Raw genomic sequence first — 23,564 nt, 5'->3', positions numbered from 1 at the left:
TTGTACCGACATGTAGAAATTATGGATACGTAGGTACCACCATAAAGTGAAAGAAGATCTCAATTTCTACTTCACATGTCGTATCCATAATTTCTACATGTCATAAGACAGGTAGAAGTGGGGAAAGGATTAGTGATAGGGATGGGTCTCAAGGTTTCAACTGTGATTTCAACTCTTCAGGGGATCTAACGCTCAAGGGCTGACTCTGGACGCTGAAATCAGAACTTGATTGTTTGTTTCTTTGTTCGAAAGAACTTTCTAAGACACTTCGGATGTGTCATATATTTCAAAGAAGCTAATGTCTTCATCCGATATACTTGACGGACATTTGACTGTGTCATATATCCAAAAAGCAAAAGGTGGAAGCCCACCCAATCACGTAGATTTGGGTGGGATGGGTCTCATGTAGGATTTGGGTGGGCTTCTACCTTTTCCTTTTTGTGGCCCAATGCCTAGTATGCTATGAATTGAAATGCTTGATGACGAAATTTCGATTTCAGTTGGCTGTTGGCGGGGCAACCAAATTTCGCCGCCATTCGATCGTTTTAGAGATCCGTTTGGCTTTGGAAATTGGCTGGGCAACATATGGTGTGAGCCGACATCATGAGATTCTTCCTGCTCGCTAGTTTAGTTTCTTTCGCCATTTTCATTGCGCTCGCGAGTGTTTTTTTTGCTTCTTGCCGTTGCTACGGAGAGAGAGGCTATTTCTCTTTCCGATTCTATGAGCACATAAACAGTCATCGGCATGCGACTGTTTCTTAGCCGGGTGAGCATACACATAAGTTCAACCTGACAGATTAAAGCTATGTCCATTACTTGACTCGATTAAGATCCCATCCATACCCAACCGCAATTTTTTCCCCTTATATATGGAAATAGCATAATCAATAAATAAAAAACAAATTAAATATTAAAAAAATTTAACGAATCAAGCTAGTAAAACACATCTCTTATTATTTTTACCAATGCTAGAAGTTTGATCTAATTTAGTAGAATAATTTCTGCCTGGTCATCATACATATGATGTAAACTTCTACTCTTGTAAGTACTAAAATATCTGAAAATACTCAAAGATTTGAAATTATTCAAATCCAGCAAGAGTTGTAAAATTACCACCGAGTTCAACACCATGTACTTCGATAAAGGAAGGAACTTGAATGAACTTTGGGTTTAAAGGAAGGTGTTGAATTCCGTTCATACGCAATTTTTAAGTTGTATGTAGGTCTATAATCCAAAGACCTTCACCTTTATCTTTCTTGTTTTGGTCCAACTTGGACCGTCCAAGTCCAACTTCCAGATATGCCCCCCAATGTACAGCAACCAAAAGATATGACGTGGCCCGGGAATTCTTTCCATTTTTTTGTACTTTTTAAACTTTAATAGTTATTTATAAATAAAAAAAACTGGTTTGGGGATGATTTAAGCTTAATTAATCTTTCAAGGTGGTCCATTCATGCTGGATGACCATGTGTTGCCAGAAATCTTTTGCGTGATTATTTTCCACGATTTTATCAAATTTGAGTTTTATTTCATCTTTACACAAAGAAATATCAAAGTTTCATTATCGTCCATGTAATTTGTGACAAGTGACCAAAAAAATAAAATCATAGGTCTACCAAAATAAATCATTTAAATCACTCTCTATCTTAGATGTTCCACGGAAGGAGAGAACTGAAGAAAAGAAAACTGTGACAAGTAGAATAGTAACATATCTAAACCTTAACTTCAACATAATTAGGTCAAATCCATTTAGATCAAGTTTTAGTTAGTCTTTGTTTCTTACAATTCATTTTAATCAATTCATTAAAAAGTGACTAGTTGTAAAAGTCAACCCAACAAATATGAACGGAAAATGGGTTGGTGGACCCATTTTAACCCATTTTGTTACCACCAGAAAAAATCAATTAGGCCCAGAAAATGAGTCAAATTATATTAAAATAATCGTGTACATGACACGGCAATAAGGTAAGGATCAACTTTCCTATCTTATTCCTTCAACCAGACAAATTCAGAATATGTATATGATAACATTCTGTTTTCCCAAAATCAATAGTACTTATTACAAATGACACACAACAACAACAACAAAGTTCATAACAAATACAGAATGATTGCGGGAGCTTTAGAAATCAAACTAAACTTGGAAAGACATCACATACTCGAATAGCTCGACAATCTCTCGAAAATTGTCGAAAGCTTGCTTGAGTAGACCGGACGATGCTAAAGCAAACACTAGCAAAAACAGATTGACGACCAACCATATAACTAGAGACAAGCTCGTCCAGAGAAGCAACTCAGAACTGAGAGTCTCAAAAACGATGTATAAGCACTCGTATATCAAGTTTGGACGTGCGGATCTAGTCACTTTGATCAGAGCTATGAAATAGATAGCTTCGCAAATGATGAAAAACCGTAGAACCGCTAGGCTCAGTGGCTTAGTATGCTGCGAATTGATATGCGCGATGACGAGCAACTTGAACGAGGTGAATGCAATGTGGAATCTCTTGGTGGAGTAGAAACTTTCTTGTTGTTGCTCCTTCTGTGGTTGCTCGTCGACCCTACATTACACCGGGAAGAAATCCATTGGAAGAAAAGATAAATTTGAAAAAGAAAAGGAACTGGCTATTTTTTCGCGCTCTTAGCAAAGAGATTTGAAGAGCATGTTCACGTGAATGAATTACTTACCTTTCCGAAGTCGCTGCTTGATTCGGCATGCTGTGGAGAAGGGGAAGCAAGTGCAGAGGCCAAGGAGGATTTAAAGAGCAGGAAGAGACTTTGCAGGCGCGCAGGAGCTCCTCTACTCCGCTTGAACGTTTTCTGATCTCGAGCTTTTGTTCTGTGTATGCGAGTGAAGTACAGCAAAGGGCCTTGCTCGTGCACTTATAGATAGATTGTCCCCACGCGTGAACGAAAAGAGAGAGAGTGGGGAAGCCATTTCTTAACTTTTCTAGATTATCTCATTCACAAATTCCGAATCCATCAACCACTCCAAATCAACGGTTGAGAGGCCATGTCTTGAGGCCATTGAGAGGAAAATCTTAGATGAGACATCCTTAGAGGAAATTTTCCACCACCGGGGGCTCCACATACTCCTAAGTGTTCCTGTTCCTGTGAACTCGGACACCCATTGATTTATGAAGACGTGTATCAACGGTCAAGGACATGAACTCCCGCCCTGAAGCGCATATCCTCAACCGTTAATTTTTTTTTTTTTTTTAAATTCTTGCACGGGGCAGCTGCTTCCTATTTTTTTAACTCTCGACTAATTTCTTCTTCCTTTCTTGTTTCGTCATGCTAGTACTTACAGTTTAGTTAGCTATTTTAGAGCTCGATTAACGTGATTTTCAAAGCCAATTTTTATTTTACTTGTTATACAACTTATGTACAACGAATATTTTGAAAAATCCAAGGATAAGTAGATTGGAAGGTCTAAAACTTGTCACGAAAATGCAATTGAGTACTAAAACTTTCAAAAAGTGCAATTCAGTCATAAAACTTGTCACAAAAGTGCAATCGAGTAATAAAATTTTCAATAAGTATAATCAAGTCCTAAAACTTGTCACGAAAGTGCAGTCGAATCTTAAAACTTTCGAAAATTACAATTAATAGAAGAACTTGATTGGACCAATTTAATAAGTTTTAGGATTTGGTGCCGTCCCCTTGTCCTTAAAGGGCGATGTGCGTGAAGATGACACAATTACACTCTTGCCCTTCTCGGTGACGTATAACTAGCTCCGTTTAGTTCGTGGAAAATGAATAATTTGAAAAATATTTTTCTAGAAATGATCGCTTATGTCGCTTACATAAAATGAATTAACAAAAAATAATTTCACCGCCAATGAAAAATGTTTAGGCATAAATTATCTTCAATAATGAAAATATTTTTCATTAACTAGTTATTTATTTTTAGGAAAAATATTTTTCGAAATCATTCATTTTTCTCAAAACAAACGGACTTATCCCGTGTTGTTTACATGCCGATAGTCTCACTCTCATATGACGCATTAACATTCTAATCAAGATCAATGTACATCAACCACAGGGTTGAGAAAGAGAGAGAGAGGACACGCACTCGCACTCTCAACCGTTGATTTTTTTTTTTTTCTGATTTATGCATGGGGCAGCTGCTTCCTGTTTTTTCACTCTTGACTAATTTAGTTAGCTATTTTAGAGCTCGATTAAAGTGATTTCCAAAGCCAAATTTTCTTTTATTTGTTACGGAACTGATGTACAAAGAGTATTGAGAAAAACCTAAGGCTCTTCTAATTGAAAGAAAAAATGGGCCGATGAAGGCTTGCCTAACCTTTTGCGACGCCTCTAAAATATCCTCGGACATTTTAAATGGGCTTGCTTTTCTTTTTTAACGCTTAAAATACGATTTTTCTTTGAATTAGTCTCATGGGAGATCTCAGAGTATAAACAAGTATAACTGAAGAACGAAATGCCTATGCTGCATGTCCCATGATTTTATTTTCAAATCCCATTTGACTAAAACACACCCCATACATTCTCAAATGATATATTCTTGTATTAGAAAAGAGAGAGAGATATTTTTTTTTTGTCCTATTTCTAACTCTTCTTATTCTTTAATTTTTGCTCTGCCTTTTACAGAGCGCAGGACTCGAATCCTGTATCTGTAATACTAGCGTCCCCATTCCTCAATCTTTTTACTAGCAGGGCTGCATGTCTATTGGCAAGTAGGATTAAGTTTTCATGTTAGAGTAATTAGGATCGAAATTCATTTGGAAATTTCGACGAAGGGCCGAATAAAGTGGCGTTTTACGTGTGTGTGAGCAGCCCAAGGCGCAAAGGGATGATTTTGGAATATGGGGAAAAAAAATAGTTTTACTAAAAGAACCGCTTTTAAACCGGTTCTTCCTTTTTCGGGGAATGAGATGTCGAGTTGAACCGGTCCGCCCGGGTCCGCGGCTCCTTTGTTTATTGCCCCCCTACCTGCCGGCGCGCCTTCGTTCGGTTCCACCCGGCCGACGGACCGTCTGCCTTCACCCATCTCCGACCGTCGGGTCGCTCAGCCGCCAAAGCTCCGTCGTGCTCAGCCGCTTCCAGTGGAGCTCGTCGCTTCCGCAGCAAAAGCTCCGTCCCTCGACTGCCGTTGCCGCTCCTTCGCGTCCCTATTCACTATTCACACCACCTCAAAGAGCTTTTCTTTTTGGAACTTGATGTTCGGCTGTAACAGAACGTCCACGCAGGACGAGGAAGAGGGAAGAGGAATCGTTGGAAGTAGGATTAGAGAAAATGAATGAAGGAATTACAGAAGGCGAAGGAGAAGAAGAAGAGGAGGAGGAGGAGGAGGCGTGGTCGTCGGATTCGGAAATCGCTAAGGCGTTGGAATGGTTGGACTTGACAGACGGCGGAGAAGCAGTGGACGGAGGAGGCCTTCGCTCCCAATTCGCGACGTCCGAATGCTCACGGAGGGCTTCACACGCGTGCCCGGTCGTCCACGCTTCGACCCCTGTCCAACCGGAGCCAGAAACTCTCCACTCATGTCCGCGCTTCCCCTTTGGACGTCCTAAACTTCTCTTTCTTTTGTTTCTCGACCATCCTTTTTTATCTATTTCATGAAACTAATTCACAATGCCTGTATGTAGTTTGTAATTCAGAGGCGTGCGTGTTCCTTTATGTTGTTGCTACGTCCCTTGGACAATTGCATAGATTGCCTGAGAAGTGAAATTCGATGTCCTCTTTGATGATTACAACATGTTTGGCATGCTTGAATAGCCTAAAGTCACTCTCTTTCTCTTCCGGTTTGAATTGAATGTAATACGAAAGGAGGTTAGAACATCACTTTATGATTAAACTTTGAAGCATAGGGTTAGCATCCTTAACAAGGTGGAGTTTTTAAAATATAGAAGGATTGGTTTCTCTTTTTAGTGGCCGTTCTTTGGAAAGGGCTGGATAATCTTTTGATTAATTTTGTACTGGTGTAGTGTGGGTAGAGCAATATGCTGCTCAGAATGGTTGCTTTCCTGGATTTCACAGTTTTGATCAATTACCTGAGAGGCTAAGACTTCTTATAAGGTTCTTCAATTATGCCTTTAGTGTGACGATAGATTATCTATAGGCTTCACTAGTATTTTCTGCAATGATATTGAGTGATGATGCTTATCGTGTGGCAATGCTTGATACCTTGCCTGCACCAGGTGTACTTGCGGTAACAGTCAGTTAAACGACACTAGTGAATCTCCTTTTTGCTGTCTCCCCATAGCAGCTGTCTCCACTTTTGAGTTTCACCAACCTCCATAATTGTGATGGAACTTCATAAGAACTTGCAATTTTAAAAAAATTTCCACTTTTCGCCGGAAAAGAAATGTTGAGTTCATGCTGTCATCAATTTGGTTGGCACATTAACAAAGCTATTTTAGATCTTGATTTTTTTTTTCTTGGTTTGGAACTTTTGGAACTAGAATGAGATTGTGTTGATATATAGTGTACTAGTACTATACCTATGGTAGCATCTCCTAGAAGTTCTCATGGAATTGTTTATACAGTTTTGCAGGCCATTGACCAGAGAACTCGGATGGTTCTCTTCAAGATGCTCGACCATCAAGTATTTAATGATATAAATGGTTGCATCACCACTGGTATAGAAGTACGTTGTCATCTACAGTGAGCAATACTCACTACTTTCTTTTTTCTACCAATTGATTGTAGGTGGAACTTCATCACATCATTGTTATAATTTCACGATTTTACTTGTGATTTGTTCGTATTTTTGCTACTACTGCATAGTCTCTTGACCCTCTTGTCACTCTGACTTTTATAGGCAAATGTCTATCATGCAACAAAATCTGATGGGCAAGAATTGGCAATCAAGGTCTACAAGACTTCGGTGCTGGTGTTCTAGTGAGTGTGATAGTTTTTAGTTGTTTGCAAGGCCCCTGCATGGGTGTTTGAAGGTGCAACACTGCATTTGCTACAAGTTTGGGACTTTATTCTTTCTAGAATTGATGAATGATATACAGGTTCTATTTGTTGTGATGGCAGTCACTGCTAGATTGTGGAGAATGTTGGCTTATTTCGTCTGATACTTTTTTTTTCTTTTCTTAGGAGCCACTGTTAGTTCTTTTTCTTTATTATATGGCCGAAAGGATGCATTTTAGTTTGCAATGTGATTTTTCTTCAATTCTACACTGTCGATTTTGTAGTGGTGTTTCGTGGATTTAGTTTATGGTAGGTTTCATCTTCTTTTCCCTCTATTTGTTATTGTATGATTTTTCTTCTTCTATTACAAATCGGAGGTCTCAGGCCTGCTCTGTGCCAAGAAAAAAATTCTCAACTATATCTGCCTGTCCAATTTCTGTTCTTTCTTACATCTTGCTCTCCACCAATGTAATGGGCTCTGTTTATGCATTTTACCTCAGCAGTGAGAACCTTTAATTCTTCAGGATCAAATCCTATGTAATCGAGTTATCGAAGTTGATTCGTTCTAAAGCTACCAAATCATTTTAATATTATGTTTTTTTTGTTTCAGTCGTACATACCGAAGACACTAGATTCCAATGTAATGTGGAAGAGGACGTGATTCGGATAACAAGTGGGAAGGACACTGGAGACATGTACTACAAGACTATTACAGGGTTACATAAGGCTCTCATGAAGGAGGACGCTAATGCTATAGAAAAGCCGACCAATCCTGGCGATAATACTAAAGCTTGCGGCAGCGAGTCCAAGTCCTATACAGATACAGATGAAGATTCAGAAGGAAATGAGTCAGCTTCCAAAACTGAGGTGCAGGCTACTGTTGACGAGAAGGCTGCTAGGAAGGAGAACAAAAAGAAGGTCAGAGAGTAAAAAAAGCGACGAGAGGAGAAACAAAGTCCCCATGGCTTTGAAGAAAGAAGGGAGAAGTTGGCCAAAGCCCACGAGACTAGGTAGTCATTGCTATCCGTCGTATATTAATACGTGTTTTTTGGCATTTGCCAATAGTGAGAGAGAGTCACTTGTTGGATAAGTTTAATTTACCAGATGTGGAGATGGCTTTGCACTTTTCAGCAGTAGCCCAGTTTTAGCCGAGAGTAAAGCGAGAGGGATGAGTTTATGCTGTTTTGTATTGTGTCAGGGTGTCTTTACTAGATGATGTTGGTATATTGTTCCAAGGTAAATTGTATAGCAGCTTCTGTTTTTTTTTTTTTTTCCGCTAGTTAGTATAAGGAAGGAGGTCTTGGTAAGAGTTGGCCATGACCTAATAGTTTCTATATGTTTGATTGAGAATGCTTGGCTGGCTTGGTTTGGAATTGCTATCATGAGATTAAAGTTGAAATTTGCCGGACCAAGAGTTGATGAAGCATTGTTTTGGGACTCCGATATCATTCACATTTGTTCGTTTTTTGTGTTTCCCAACGCAGACGACTGTTATGGGTGGGGTCAAAGACTGGCTATGTTCCCAAAAGACGAACATTATGCCTAAATCAGTATTAACGAAGCACCTAAGCATCTAATCTCTTGTTTTCAACGATCAAGCATCATGCCATGGCTACTGGAGAAAGTCCATCGTCCCTCGGGAACTATTCTCGCGGTGACAAATCTCACTGTGTTTGGAGAATTTACAAGTGTTTGTTTGTAGCATGATATGATAGGAGAATGGTCCTTGAGAGGATGTAACAGGCCCTCGGGTGACTACGCATAACTATTACGAATTTGGGATGCGTTTGTTTCGCAGAAAATGAGTAATTTAGTAATTATTTTTCAAAAAGTGACTTGTATCGCTTGAAATAATTAGTCAATAAAATTTACATTTATTATCGACAATAATTTATATTTGAACATTTTTGCAAACTATGAAAAAAAATTTCCGTTCATCATTATGGTAAGAGATACAAGTGACTATTTTTTAAAAAATATTTTTCAAATCATTCACTTTCATCGAAACAAACGGACCATCGGTCGTAGTCATAGTAGCCATAAATCCATGCAATGTAGTACAAAAGGATAACCAATACACTTGGAGAGTTGCTGGACCTATCAAAAGGGTGAGTTGGGTCAGGCTTGGTTGGGTCGAAAACGAGTCCGACCCAACTTCTTTTCTTTTCTTTTTTTTTCAAAAGTTGACCCAATTTTAAATAATACAAATTTAGCAACTCAAACCCAACCCGATCCGGACCAAACCTATACCCAAACCTAAGTCGGGTTCTAATTCTTAGCAATTTTCTCCCTTATATATGGAAAATAGCTTATAAAAAAAATAACCAATTTAAAACAAAGTATACAAGAAAAAATTAGCATACAAGAAATTTCAAAAACAATTTAACTATTTAAAGAACACCTATCCTTTTATTTCTCCAAGTGCTACAAATTCGATCTAATTTAGCAGAAGAGAGCATGCCTCAAAATATATGTATGTGTATATATATGATATAAACCTCTACTCTTACAAACACTAAAATATCTTAAAATACTTAAAATTTTGAAAATATTCACATATATCAAGATTTGAAGTGACCCATGAATTCTTTCCATTTTTTTCTTTTTTATTTTAATAGTCATTTATTAAAAACTGGTTTAGGGAAGATTTAAGCTATAATCAATCTTTCAAGGGGTCCATTAAGCCTAGATGACCATGTGCTGCCAGAAATTTTTTATGTGATATTTTTCCACGGTCTTCTTAAATTTGAGTTTAATTACATCTTTTTTTTTTGGTAAGGTTAGTTTAATTACATCTTTATACACGAAAATATCAAAGTTTCACAGTTATTTATCAAACATGTGACCATGGACCCAAAAATATTCACAGGTCTATTATTAAAATCAAGAGTCTCTATTTGTAATAACATATAACAAGATTGATACCCAAATACAATATAATTGCGGGAGCTTCCAGAATCCAACTAAACTTCGGAAAATGGCAAATCATTAAACAGTTGAATAATCTCTTGAACACGGTCAAAACCTCGTGCGAGCAAACATGCCAAAGCAAACACTAGCAAGCACATATTTACTACCAGCCACATGGATGGAGACAGGCTTATCCAGAGAAGCAATTCTGAACCAAGAGTCCCGAAAACGATGTACAAGCATCGGTATATCGGGTTCCGGCTCGCGGATCCGGTCACTTTAATCAGTGCTACGAGATAAATGACTTCGCAAATGATATAAAACTGCAGAATCGCGTGGGACAGCACTCCGGTATGCTGCGAATTGAAATACGCTATGACAAGCAGTTTGAATGAAGTGAATACTATGTGAAATCTCTTGGTTGAGTCAAAACTTTCCTGTTGTTGATGCTGTTGTGGTTGCTCATCGTCCCTGTATCAAATTAGGAAGAAAATAATGAAAATAAAATGGATTCAAAAGAAAAATAAACTAGCTTCTTTCTTTGCGCACTCTAAGCAGAGTTTTTAAGAGCATATACACACGAATGAATTACATAGCTTTCGGTTGTTATTGTATGATCTGCCATGTTTCGGAGAAGATGAAGCTCTTTGAACTCTGATTGTTTTTGAGTTTCTGGGACGGAGTAAGCGGAACATGCTCTTCGTTGCATTATATATAAGGTCTTCTGCTCTGCAATTATTTATTTGTTTATCGAATTGATGGGACTTCACTTTTGCAACTTCACTTTTGGGACTTCACTTTTGCAAATGTTCATCACATTTGACCTTAGATCCCCTAAAGAGTTAAATCATGTCTCCGTGGGTGGACCCACTAGGATTGGGATGGGTCCTCTTGTCTTCAACCGTTGATTTAACTCTCGTGGGATCTAACGAGTGTTGTTTATTTCTTTTTTTCTTCTAAGAACTTGCCAAGACACTTCTGCCGTGTCATATAGTCAAGGAACCCAACGTCGTCAACCGTCACCTAAACCGTGTACTAAGAAGGCAGGAATTATTGCAAAATCAAAAAGGGCCAAAGGCAGGATTACCCTACTTGCAAGTACTCCTTTATGTGGAGAGAAGTTATTTCTCTTCTCAATTCTAACAGCATATAAACAGTAATCAGCATACGGCTATTCGAAAACCCAATGAGTATACCGAAGTTTGGCAACAATAACAAGTATGGTTACTCGGAGTATTCAATGAGTTATTCTTGAGAAGGATTGGATTTGAGCCATGAAGTAAGAATATGAAGTTGTGTGATATCCATATGATTATCTATTTCAGTTCACTCACTGTGCATAATCGTGAATGTTTAGGGCGTGCCTAGATAGGTTTCTAATTTTTGCTTTTTCCTTAATCCACATCTTCCAACGGACACGTATTGACTTTTTCTTACCCCGTAACTTAAAAATTTCACAATACACAAATTTTGACACATTAATTCATATATAGTTTTTTCATAATTTTCTAAAATTTGGATAACATTTCGAATTCAAGGCGATTTTTCCATTTGTTAAAGCATACACAAGCATGCCCTTAGTCTGACGAAGAGGATAAGCCTCATGATACTTGTCCTTTCATTGAGAAATAGTTGTCATCCCATTGTGAAGATGTTGAACTTCGCCATTGTAATATTGGATTTGATTACGGGGAAAATTATCCAAAAGGTTATGAACCTATTGTATGATGACTAGTTCAGTCCTATATTTTTTAATTTATCCAATTTAATCCTAAACCTTTTGAAGATTTGCCAATATAACTATTCTGACTAATTTTGACTGGAAATTGCCGACGTTGATTATTTTTGTAGTTTTTTTTTTAATTTTTAAAATTTTAAAAGTTTTCTATTTTTTTCATATGTACAAAAATTGCCCGCGTCAATGCTAGTCATACTCGGCCCTACCACATAGGACATTAGCATACACGTCAACGATTTTTGACCAAAATTAACCAGAAGAACTAGATTGATAAATTGTTAAAATGTTTAGATCTAAATTGGCTTGCTAAATCTGGCGAGGGCATTGCGGTCCTTGCTAGAGGCCAGCGACCTTCATTAACCATAGCCGAGGCCCCAGCAACCTATGGAGGGAAATAGGAAAAACAGAAAAATGAAAAATGAAAAGGAAAGAAGAAAATTTCTTGAAAGTTTTTAAAGAAAAGTGCAAAAATAGTTCACGTCAATGCCGGCAGTGCTGACCGTGCCACATAGTACGCCGGAGTCCACGTCAGCGATTTCCATTTAAAATTGGCAGGAAAAAGGAATACATTGGCAAATTGCCAAAAAATTGTAGGACTGTTTAAGACTTTTTAAACAATTATCCCATTTGATCGGTAAGCTACAGAAACAAATTCGTTTCAAGATATGGACTATCTTGGTACTATTGTCCTTGGTAACTGGCGAGGCTTACTTGCAAACAAAAGTGAAACGAACAATGTGATGATTTTATAACGCAGATCATGAGATCAAATGACTCATTTGTGGCCAAAATACTAGTCTTATTTTCAAGTTTTGGTGTAAATACCCGTTTGCGTATATCCCCAAGTCCAGTAGAAGTCGTAACATTAGTAGGGTTTTCCTTCTATTTGAATTATTAGTCATATCATAGCTATTAGGAGGATTTGAGCTCTATCGGAGTTTCCATATTATTACTAGTCCTAACATTTTTTTATTTTCAATATTATTAGCCTTAGCATTATTACAAAAGCTGTAGTTGAATTATCGAAGTTGTTGAGTATTGGGCTTAAAATTCTTTACTTATTTTATATATATGTCGACGATAAAATATGGTAGTGAATGTCATGTTAGAGTAATTAGGATTGAAATTTCATTTAGAATTCCGATATGGGTCCGAACAAAATGGACTAAAAAGAAGAAGAACCGGTTTTAAAGCCGGCTCTTCTTTTCAGGTTATTGCAAAATCGAATTGAACCGGTCCATAAGGTTGACGGCTCCTTGTGCTTACGCGCCTTCTTCATTCAGTTCACGCAGCCCACCGATAGTCACCGCTCTCCTTCCTTCCTTCACCCATCTCTAGGGCCATCAAACGGGTGGGTTGGGTCGGATTTGGATCAGGTCAAATATGGTCCGACTCATATTGATCCATTTAACCCGTTTTAACCCATTTTCATGCAATGGAAATATAGTGACTCATACCCGACCCGATCCGTACCCGACCTAACCCATATTATCATAACACATTAATATTTTAGGGAAACCTATACCCACCAATTTAACTCGCTTTAACCTCTTCACATGTATATTTTACAAAAATAAAACTTCGCATCAAATTAAAAAAGCAAATTAAACAATAAAAAAAATTAGTAAATAAAATATGTGAAAAACCTATAAATTGAAATACTTATAAAGAACTTAAGATTGGGAAAATGGGTTCCAAATCATTTGTTACTTAATTTTAATGAGCCCAATTTCATATAAGTAACTCATTTTTTTCTAAATAGGTTACAAATGAGTTGGGAAAAAAATAAAAAGTCAAAAGTGACCAATATTTTAACTCATTTTTCAAAATTCACATTCACTCAAGCAAGTTATGCGGTTCTAATCCTACGAATAGTTCAGAGATTTTCAATAATCGAACCGAGAATCATAAGTTCCCATATTTGTTGACTTCGAAAAATAGCCCGACATAGTTAATCATGTGAGCTAGGTACCTTCGACTCTCATATCACAGAGCACATCGATCCCTTCCTCATTCATCCCATTCTAAACATATCCACTAAAATGAAGTTCCAAGCGACCACATTTCTCTTAGGGATAGAATCAAACACCTGCCATGCGTCCTACGACAGCCTCCACTCTCCGTAAAAATCAATGAGACTACTTGCCACAAATACACATCCACCGACACCCATCTTCTCCACATATCCATGAACCCCATTATCAAACCCAATCCACATCAAAGTCCCACAAGCCTTCAACGAATTCGGGACCATGAAATTATCTGGCAAAACACCATTTTCCTGCATTTCGCAACATCCAATCAAAGCCTCCTCACAGAGCCCCACTCTACAACGCGATCCCAAAGTTCAGCAAAATCAAAAATTGCTCCGAGAAATTCGCAGAAGTAACAAGAATCTTCACAAATAAGGCAACAAAGGCGAAACTGAGCTGAGTCCAATCACAGGAAATCGCAACAACTGCATCGGCGAAGAGCAAAGTAGGGTCATTGACGGGGGACGACCGGGCTCCACGGCCAGTTGACGTGCCTCTTCCCTCGACGAACTTGATGAAAGCGTCCCGCACCGGGCTCGGGGGGCCACTGCTCCTCCACTCGCGGCATGGCGGCGTCGCCACGCAGTGGCTTCGCCCGAGGGGATTGCGGTTGCCGCGATGGCGTCCGATCGGGGATGGAGTCTCGCGGCGGCGGCAGCGGCGATGAGGGAAACGGGAAGACGATCGGAAGCGTAGGGACCGAAGAAACGGAGAGGGGGCGGCGAGATTCCAGTGAGAGAGAAGAGAGGACAAGGAGTCAAGTTGGGTTGAAAGTGGGTTTGTTACTCAACCCATTAAAATCCATATTTTTTGGGCTTTTTTTCTTTAGAACCCATATTGATCCATATTTTAAAATTAGGCTGACCCATTTATGATCATTTTTCGTAAATATGAGTTAAGATATGAATTTGTGACCCATTTTGACCCGTCGAGTCGCTCTGCCGCCGAAGCTCCGTCGAGCTCAGCCGCTTCCGTGGCCTGCGTTTAGTTGAGGTCGTCGCTTCTGGAGTCCGTTGCAGTTGATCATCCTCCCTCGCGTCCATATTCAGGTATCTCTCTCTCTCTCTCTCTCTCTCTCTCTCTCTCTCTCTCTCTCTAGAACACAGTTTTTCCTTTTGGAACTTGATGTTTGCCGGTAACAGGTAACCATGGCGGAAGAAGAATCAACGGAAGTAGGATTAGAAATGAAAGGAACGAAGGAATTAAAGAAGGAGAAGAAGGAGAAGAGGGGGAGCTGGAAGAGGAGGCGCGGTCGTCGGATTCAGAAATCGAGAACACGTTGGATTGGCTGGACTTGAAAGACGGTGTGGAAGCGGTGGCGGGCGGAGCCTTTGCAGCGTCCGAATGCTCACGGGGGGGGCTTCACACTCGTGCCCGGTAGTCCACGCTTCAACCGCTGTCCAATCGGAGCCAGAAACTCTCCAGTCACATCCGCCCCTACGCCTTTGGAGGTCCTAAAGTTGTGTTCTTTTGTTGCTTGACTGTTGTTCTATTTAATTGCTTCATATGGCTGATTCACAATGCCTGTATGTAGTTTGTTAATTAGAGGCATGCCTGAGAAGTGAAAATTGATGTCTCTGTCTTTTCCGATTTGAACTGAATGTGATCCGAAGGGAGGTTAGGACATCACTTTATGCTTGAATACATTGGAGGAGAAAACTGTGGCCACATCGTTTCGACGAGATTAAATTTGAATCATAGGGTTAGCATCCTAAATGAGCTGTGAAACGGAGCGGATTTTTAATCTCTCTTCTTCAGGAAAACACTGCTCGAACAACTCCTTGTAGATAAAAATGAACGAGGATGAGTTTTCAAAATATACAAGAATTTGGTTTCTCTTTTTAGTGGCTGTTCTTTTGAAAGGGCTGGAAAATCTTGTGATTGATTTTGTACCGATATAGTGTGACTACAGCAATATGCTGCTCAGAATGGTTGCTTTCCTAGGTTGCACAGTTTTGATCGATTACCTGAGAAGTTAAGACTTCTTATTGAAGTTCTTAAACCTGGCCTTTACTGCCACGGGAGATTTTCTATAGGTTCCACTAACATTTTTTACAAGTGGCTGTATTGAGTGCTGATGCTTATCCAGGGGCAATGCTTGAAACATATACCTTGTCTGCATGAGGTCTACTTGCAGTAACAGTCAAATAAATGGCACTAGTAAATCTCCTTTCCACTGTCTACCTGTTTCAGCTGTTTACACTTTTGAGTTTCAATAACCTCCATAATTGTGATAGAACTTCATAAGAACTTTCAATTTTCAAACTTTTTCCACTTTTCAGCCAAAAAAAAATGTTGAGTTTATTCTGTCATCAATTTGGTTGGCACATAAACATAGGCTATTTTAGATTTTGATACTTTTTTTGTTCGGGTTAAATTTTGATACTTGAATAAGCTTGTGTTGATTTGTAGTGTACTAGGAGTAAATCTGCCACTTCCTTCTGCATCTTACACATGACTTGGTTGACACCGATATATTCTCTAGCTTCTTAATATGGTCCTGAGTATTTAACTTGTTGAAATAATGAATTGTATGCATGAATCCTGCAGGAGTGGGAGGGAAGGGTGAATGTTCCATGTCTAGCACATATGCTTATATGTGCAGGCCATTGATCAGAGGACTCGGATGGCTCTCTTCAAAATGCTCAACCATCAAGTATGTAATGATACAAATGGTTGCATTTCCACTGGCAAAGATGTATATTATTATCTACAGTCAGCAGTACTCGCTACTTTTTCTTTTTTACCAATTGATTGTAGGTGGAACTTCTCCACGTCATTGTTATAATTTCACGATTTCACTTGTGATGTATACTTTTGCTACTACTGCATAATCTCTGGACTTTTTTGTCACTCTGACTTTTGTTAAGCAAATATCTATCATGCAACATAATCTGATGGGCAAGAATTGACAATTAAAGTCTAGAAGACTTCAGTGCTAGTGTTCAAGTAAGTGCAAGTCACGTATTGTATAAGTGTAATTTACTGGATGTGGAGATGAATTTGCACTTTCCAGCAGTAGCCCAGTTTTAACTGAGAGTAAAGCGAGAGGGAAATGTTTATGTTCATCTTGTATTCTGTCAGGGCATCGTTATTAGATGATGTTGGTATGTTGTTCCAAGGTAAATTGTATAGGAGCTTCTTCTTTTCAATATTTTCTTTCCTTCTTTTTTGCTAGTTATTATACGGAAGGAGGCCTCGGTAGGAGTTGGCTATGACCTAATTGAATCCCGGTTCCAATCCACTATCGATAGTTAGATACCTTCTGCAATTTTAATTTGATTTTTCACATACTTTCGGAGGTAAGAAAAAGAGTAGTTTTGATCTGTTGGATTGAGAATGCTTGGCTGACTTGGTTTGGACTTGCTATCATGAGATTAAAGGTCTATTGGTTTACTGAGGTGGGGGTTGTTAAAGACTCGTTATGCAATTACTAGGCAGATGTGAAATTTGCCAAAGCAAGAGTTCGTGAAGCTTCATTTTTGAGTCTCCGATATCATTACCGTTTGTTTGAGAGGGAAAAGATGTCTTGAATTGAAAGCCGCACCCCCAAGAGGTAAATGAAAAATTTGAAGAAATGCTTTGAAAAGATATACACCATACCTAAATCAGTATTAACAATGCACCGAAAAATATCACACTTAAATTGTTGAACTAAGAAGATATACACCGTAATTAGATTTGAGTTTCATCCCTTCGTCATAAATTGTCTACGGACTCTGTGACGATTGACCAAAAAATAATCATGGATCTACAAAAATAAGTTATTAAAATCTGAAGATTTATAAGAAACAACATGCAACATGATACCCAAATACAGTATACCGCCGGAGTTTAAAAAATCAATTGGCACATCTTCGAATAGCTAAACAATCTCTTGAAAACGGTCAGAATCTCGCGTGAACAAACATGCCAAAGCAAGCGTTAGCAAGTACATATTATAATTAGCCACATGGCTAGAGACAAACTCATTCAAAGAAGCAACTCAGAATCAATTGTCCTGAGAATAATGTATATAAGTATTGGTATATCACGTTCCGGCTCGTGGATCCGATCACTTCAATCAGTGCTACACGATAGATGACTCGCAAATGATGTGAAAGTGCAGAACCACGGGACTCAGCGCCTCGGTATGTTGCGAATTGAAACGCGTGATGACAAGTAGTTTGAACAAGGTGAATATATGTTGAATCTCTTGCTTAAGTCAAAACTTTCATGTTGTTATTGTGGTCGCTCGTCGCCCCTGATTGTAATACACATTCATGGTCACCATTAGATTAAATTTGATCCGAAGACAAGTAATTGTGGGCACCATTAATTTAATCCAAATGGTGGATTAAATTAATGGATAAAAGTCTTAGGGTATCTTTGTGACACCATAAAAGGTTAGACAAACCTTCGTCAATTGATTTTTTTCCATCAAACACTTGTTGCACATAAGTTGCATAACAAAAAATAAAAATCGGCTTTGATTAAGGAAACAAATTAAAATTTCGTTAGAACTCCTTAACATATTTATTCTTTAAACACCTGAAAATTGTATCGTTTACTTTGTTGTTAAATCATGTTTGTGCATACCTAAATTTATAGATAAATTGATATTTGAAAAAATATGTGACCCTATATGACTCTTGCTTATTAATTGGTGATTTAGATATATGACCGTATATCAAGGTACATTTAATTAGTGAAGCTATGCAAATTGATGTTTGGATATTGTTCTAGCAATATTAATGTTTGATTAAGTTGGATAGTTAACCTTTTTACTTCTTATTCCAAATAATGAAAATGTTACGGTGCGAAGAGAGATGAGAGAATAGAAAATAGAGTTTTTTTTTTTTTATGATATGACTCGATCCGAAAACAATAATGTACTTGCTTTTCTTAAAAACGGACGTCACCAATAAATGTAAATAAATAATAAAAAAAAGGGAATTGCCACCAATCTTTTATCCGGTATGATTGGCCACCAAAACTTTGTTTAGAGTGCACTGGTTCGGGAGTCAATCTCACTAAGGGACGGTGTTAGCATCCCTATTGCACTTGTTTTGAGAATGGTACCTTGATTGTTTCTTTTAAAGGATATTACTATTCGTGCATAAAATAAATGTATATATATAATAGAAAAGCTATTAGACCAAAAAGTCACAAAATTTTAGCTCAAGACACCAATGAAACTATAATAGAAGGAAAAACAAAGGATCAAAAGCCCAAAAAACAAGTCCACGCAACATGACAAAATGAGCTTCAAAAAACGTAAAATCTACAAACAGTATACTATGTTCAGTAAAGAACATGTCTATGGTAACATTCTCTCTTCCCTCAATCAGAAGAATTTATTTCAAATGACACGCAACAACATTGATACACAAACACAATATGATTGCAAGAGCTTCAAAAATCCAACTGAACTTCGGAAATCAGCACATCGTTGAACGGTTGAACAATCTCTTGAAGCCTATTGAAAACTCGCATGAGTAGACCCGATGATGCCAAAACAAACATTAGCAAGCATGTATTGAGGATCAGCCACATGGCTAGAGACAGGCTCGTCCAGATAAGTAACTCGGCGCCGAGAGTCCCGAAAACAATGTACAAATACTGGTATATCGGGTTCGGGCTCGCGGGTCCAGTCACTTGGATCAGTGTTAGGAAATAGATGACTTCGCAGATGATGTACAACTGCAGAACCGTGTGGCTTAATGCCTCGATAGGCTGCGAATTGAAATGTGCGATGGCGGACAGCTTGAACGAGGTATATGCAATATGAAACCTTTTGGTTGAGCCAAAACTTTCTTGATATTGCTGACGTGCTGGTTGCTCATCGTCCCTGTAGCGAATCAGGAAAGAAAATGATGGAAAGGAAAATGGATTCCAAAGAAGGAAGAAAGAAAAACTGGCTACTCAATCAGAGCTTTGAGCAAAGTTTTTAAGAGCATATTTATACAAATGAATCACGTACCTTTGGGTTGTCGCTGTTTGATCAGCCATTTTCTGGAGAAGGGGAACACGTGCAGAGACCGAGGATTCAAAGACTGCTTCTCCGGCAGGAGCTCCTCCGCCTCGCTTAAACGTATTTCGATTTGGAGCTTTTTGTTTTGTGTATGGGACTTGAAAGATGAAGTGAAAGAGATTTGCTCCCTGCATTTATAGAAAGAGGGGAGGCTCTATTGTTCCCGACTTGACTTTTGCTCCCTTAGTAAAGTAACGAGTTAATGCAACCCGCATCCAGGAATTCATCCGATCCTTTTCAATTAATTGCAAAGGGGTGGGGACCATTGCAAAGGGTCGGACGAGTTAATGCTACCCGCATACAGAATTCATCCGACCCTTTGCACTATCTTTGCAATGACTCGTTACTTTGCCAAAGGGAGCAAAAGTCAAGTCTCCGCGTCAATCATGAGGATTTCAGGACAAAACCTTAGGGCATCTCCTTTTTGTCCTGAAATCGAGACCGTTGATCTGATCAACGGATTCGATTTGAGGACGTCCGATGTCCCGTCCGGATTTTCTCTCTTCGGGGATTGAGATCGAATTGAACCGGACGCCCTGCCTGCGCGAATTCATCCGGTTCACTCGGCCGACCAACACCTTCACCCATTTCCGACCGTCGGGTCGCTCAGCCGACAAAACCTCCGTTGTGCTCAGCCGCTGCTTCAGTCGAGCTCGTCGCTTCCGCAGCGAAGCTCCGTCCCTCGAGTGCCGTTGCCGTTGATCGTCCTCCTTCGCGTCCCTTCTCAGGTAGCTCTCCCTCTCCCTCTCCCTCTCTCCCTCTCTCGCTCTCTCTACGTTCACACCGTAGCCAGCCTCACGGAGTTTTCCTTTTTGGAACTTGATGTTTGGTTAGAACAGGCATCCGTTGTGGAAGAAGAATCGATGGAAGTCGGATTAGAAATAATGAATGAAGGAATTAAAGAAGGAGAAGAAGAAGAAGGAAGAATGGTGGAAGTCCGAGAAGAAGAAGACGAGAGAGGAGGAGGAGGAGGATGAGTTGCGGTCTTCGGATTCAGAAATCGAGAAGGCCTTGGACTGGTCGGACTTGAAAGACGGCGGAGAAGCAGTGGTCGGAGGAGCCCTTCGCTCCCAATTCTCGACGTCCGAATGCTCACGGAGGGCTTCCCACGCTTCAACCCCTGTTCAACCGGAGCCAGAGACTCTCCCACTCTTGTCCGCGCTTCCCCTTTGATGTCTCCTTTCTGCTGCTGGGGATGATTAGAGATGTTCTTCGATGATCACAACACGTTTGGCTTGCCTGGAAATCCTAAAGTCATGGTTCTCCCTCTTTTTCCGGTTTGAATTGAAGGTAATAGGAAGGGAGGTCTGAAGTCGACTTTGTGCTTGGACTTTGTGGCATATGGTTAGCATTCTGAATGAGCTGCGAAAACGGATTGGATTTTTAATCTTATGTGCTTTTGGGGGAGCACTGAAAGGACCGCTTGAAGAACTTCTTACCGATAAAAGATTGAACGAGGAGGAGGTTTTGGTATATACAAGAATTGGTTTCTATTTATAGGGGCTGTTCTTTTGAAAGGGCTGGAGAATCTAGTGATTGATTTAGTGTGACTAGAGCAGTATGCTGCCCAGAATGGTTGCTTTCCTAGATTGCACAACTTTTGATCTGTTAGCTGAGAAGCTAAGACTTCTTATAAAGTACTTAAATTATGCCTTTAGCGTGATGATAAATTATCTATAGGCTTCACTAGTAGTTTCTGCAATTGATGTACGAGTGCTGATGCTTATCGAGTGGCAATGCTTGAAATATATATATCTTGTATGCACCAGGTGTACTTGTGGTAACAGTCCGCTAAACGACACTAGCGAATCTCCTTTTCACTGTCTCCCCGTATCAGCTGTCTACAGTTTTGCGTTTCACCATCCTCCATAATTGTGATGGAACTTCATAAGAACTTTCAATTTTCAAAATTTCTCCAATTTTCACTAGAAAAGAAATGTTGAGTTCATGCTGTCATCCATTTGGTTGGCACTTTACAAGTTATTTTAGAGCTTGATACTTTTTTTTTGGTATGGAACTTTTGATACTTGAATAAGCATGTGTCGATATATAGCGTACTAGTACTATATCTACCACTTCCTTCTGCAGCTAACTTGTTAAAAGAATGAACTGTATGAATGAATACTGCAGGAGTGGGAGGGGAGGGTGAATCATGAATGTTGGCATGTCCAGCACAGTGACAGCTTCAATTCGAGAAAGTGTACGGGATATGGCTATTGGCAAAATTAAAAGTAATGAGAAGGCTGACCGTGCAACTGTCGAGCAGGTAAAGTACATTTTCGGCAAAAGATTGAAAGTTGCATGCTAAATGTCTGAGATCATGGGATGAGGCCATGGACACAACCTCATCATTGTAAAAGAGTTACAAATTTGAGACCTCAGGCCTGCTCTATGCCAAGAAAAAAATTCTCAACAATATCTTTCCCTCCAATATCTGTTCTTTCCTACATCTCTCCCTCCTCCAATGTAATGGACTCTCTTGATACTTTTTACCTCAGCAGTGAGAACCTTTAATTCTGGAGAACAGCCTAAGTGATCGAGTTATTGAAGTTGAGATGTTCTATGCTTTCTCTTTCAGTCATATATACCGAAGACACTAGATTCGGTGAAAAATGTGGAAGAGGACGTGATTTGGATAACAAGTGGGAAGGACACTGGAGACATCTATTACAAGAATATTCCCCGGTTACATAAGGCTCTCACGAAGGAGGACGCTAATGCTATAGAAAAGCCGACCGATCCTGGCAACAATACTAAAGCTGGCGGTAGCAAGTCCAAGTCTGATACAGATGTAGATGAAGATTCAGAAGGAAATGAGTCGGCTTCCGAAACTGAGGTGCGGGCTCCTGTTGACAAGAAGGCTGCTAGGAAGGAGAACCAAAAGAAGGTCAAAGAGGAAAAAGGGGAAGCGAGGAAAAACTAAGCCCCCAAGGCTGTGAAGAAAAGAAGGGAGAAGTTGGCCAAAGCCCAAGAGACTAGGTAGTCCTTGCTAGCCGTGGTATTAATATACGTGTTTTTTGGCATTTGTCAATAGAGAGAGTGAGTCACCTGTTGGATAAGTTAATTTACCAGATGCGGAGATGGCTTTGCACTTTTCAGCAGTAGCCCAGTTTTAGCTGAGAGTAAAGCGAGAGGGATGAGTTTATGTTGTCTTGTATTGTGTCAGGGTATCATTATAAGATGATGTCGGTATATGCTTCCAAGGCAAATTGTATAGCAGCTTCTGTTTTTTTTTTTTTTTTGTTTTTCCGCTAGTTATTATAAAGAAGGAGGTCTTGGTAGGAGCTGGCTATGAGAGCCTATGACCTAATCGAGTCCCGGTTCCGGTCCTCTATCGACAGTTAGATACCTTCTGTGATTTTATTATATATTTTTCACATACTTTCGGAGGTGAGAAAATGAGTAGATTTTATCTGTTTGATTGAGAATGCTTGGCTGGCTTGGTTTGGCATTGCTATCATGAGACTAATGCCCTATTGCTTTACTGAGGTGAGGGTCAAAGATTGGCTATGCAATCACCAGGCAGATGTGAAATTTGCCGGACCAGGAGTTGATGAAGCATTGTTTTGGGACTCCGATATCAATCCGACGACTGTTTAGGCAGGGTCAAAGACTGGCTATGCTATCAAAAGGCGAACACCATACCTAAATCTGTATTAACAACGCACCCAAGCATCTAATCTCTTGTTTTTGGCGATTAGGCATCATGCGATGGCTACCGGAGAAAGTTCATCGTCCCTGCGGAACAAATCTCACAGGTATATATGTATAACTATTAGGAATTTGGTTGTTGTTGCAATTGTAGTCATAATTGCCGTAAATCCATGCAATGCAGTACAAGAGGATAACCAATATACTTGATATTTGCTAGATCTATCAAAAGCGTGGCTTGGGTCGAAAATGGATCCGACCCAAGTTGACCCATGTTTCTATGTTATACAATTTGATTGATCCATATACCCGATTCGACTCAAACCAAAGTCATATC

At 39.3% G+C, this 23,564-nt stretch overlaps 2 protein-coding genes across 6 annotated transcripts in view; both read left to right on the top strand.

The window, feature by feature from the left end:
- The window catches only part of LOC115663202 (uncharacterized), a 72,170-nt gene extending 63,901 nt beyond the window's left edge, over positions 1 to 8,269 (top strand). Inside the window, exon 5 of the mRNA XM_056317745.1 lies at positions 7,493 to 8,269. Coding sequence (XP_056173720.1) covers positions 7,493 to 7,812 — 320 coding nt within the window. The 3' untranslated portion in view covers positions 7,813 to 8,269. The remainder of the gene's footprint in view (positions 1 to 7,492) is intronic.
- LOC115689161 (uncharacterized) overlaps positions 1 to 23,004 on the top strand; it is an 86,646-nt gene extending 63,642 nt beyond the window's left edge. Inside the window, exons 1-4 of one of the 5 annotated variants that reach the window (XM_056317750.1) lie at positions 20,093 to 20,304; positions 20,416 to 20,866; positions 21,707 to 21,842; positions 22,155 to 23,004. In XM_056317750.1, coding sequence (XP_056173725.1) covers positions 21,729 to 21,842; positions 22,155 to 22,499 — 459 coding nt within the window. In that variant the 5' untranslated portion in view covers positions 20,093 to 20,304; positions 20,416 to 20,866; positions 21,707 to 21,728 and the 3' untranslated portion in view covers positions 22,500 to 23,004. Of the gene's footprint in view, positions 1 to 5,534; positions 6,197 to 20,092; positions 20,305 to 20,410; positions 20,867 to 21,706; positions 21,843 to 22,154 lie in introns of those variants that run through there. The other 4 variants (XM_056317749.1, XM_056317748.1, XM_056317747.1 and 1 more) reach the window with 4 other exon arrangements.
- The last annotated feature ends 560 nt before the right edge of the window (positions 23,005 to 23,564 follow it).

Source organism: Syzygium oleosum, unplaced genomic scaffold (assembly GCF_021117445.2).
Source record: "Syzygium oleosum isolate NSW1041296 unplaced genomic scaffold, Sole_v2.1 Sole_v2.14, whole genome shotgun sequence".
NCBI lineage: Eukaryota > Viridiplantae > Streptophyta > Magnoliopsida > Myrtales > Myrtaceae > Syzygium > Syzygium oleosum.
The sequence above is the reverse complement of the archived record's forward strand: the minus strand, read 5'-3'. Positions and strand labels throughout refer to the sequence as shown.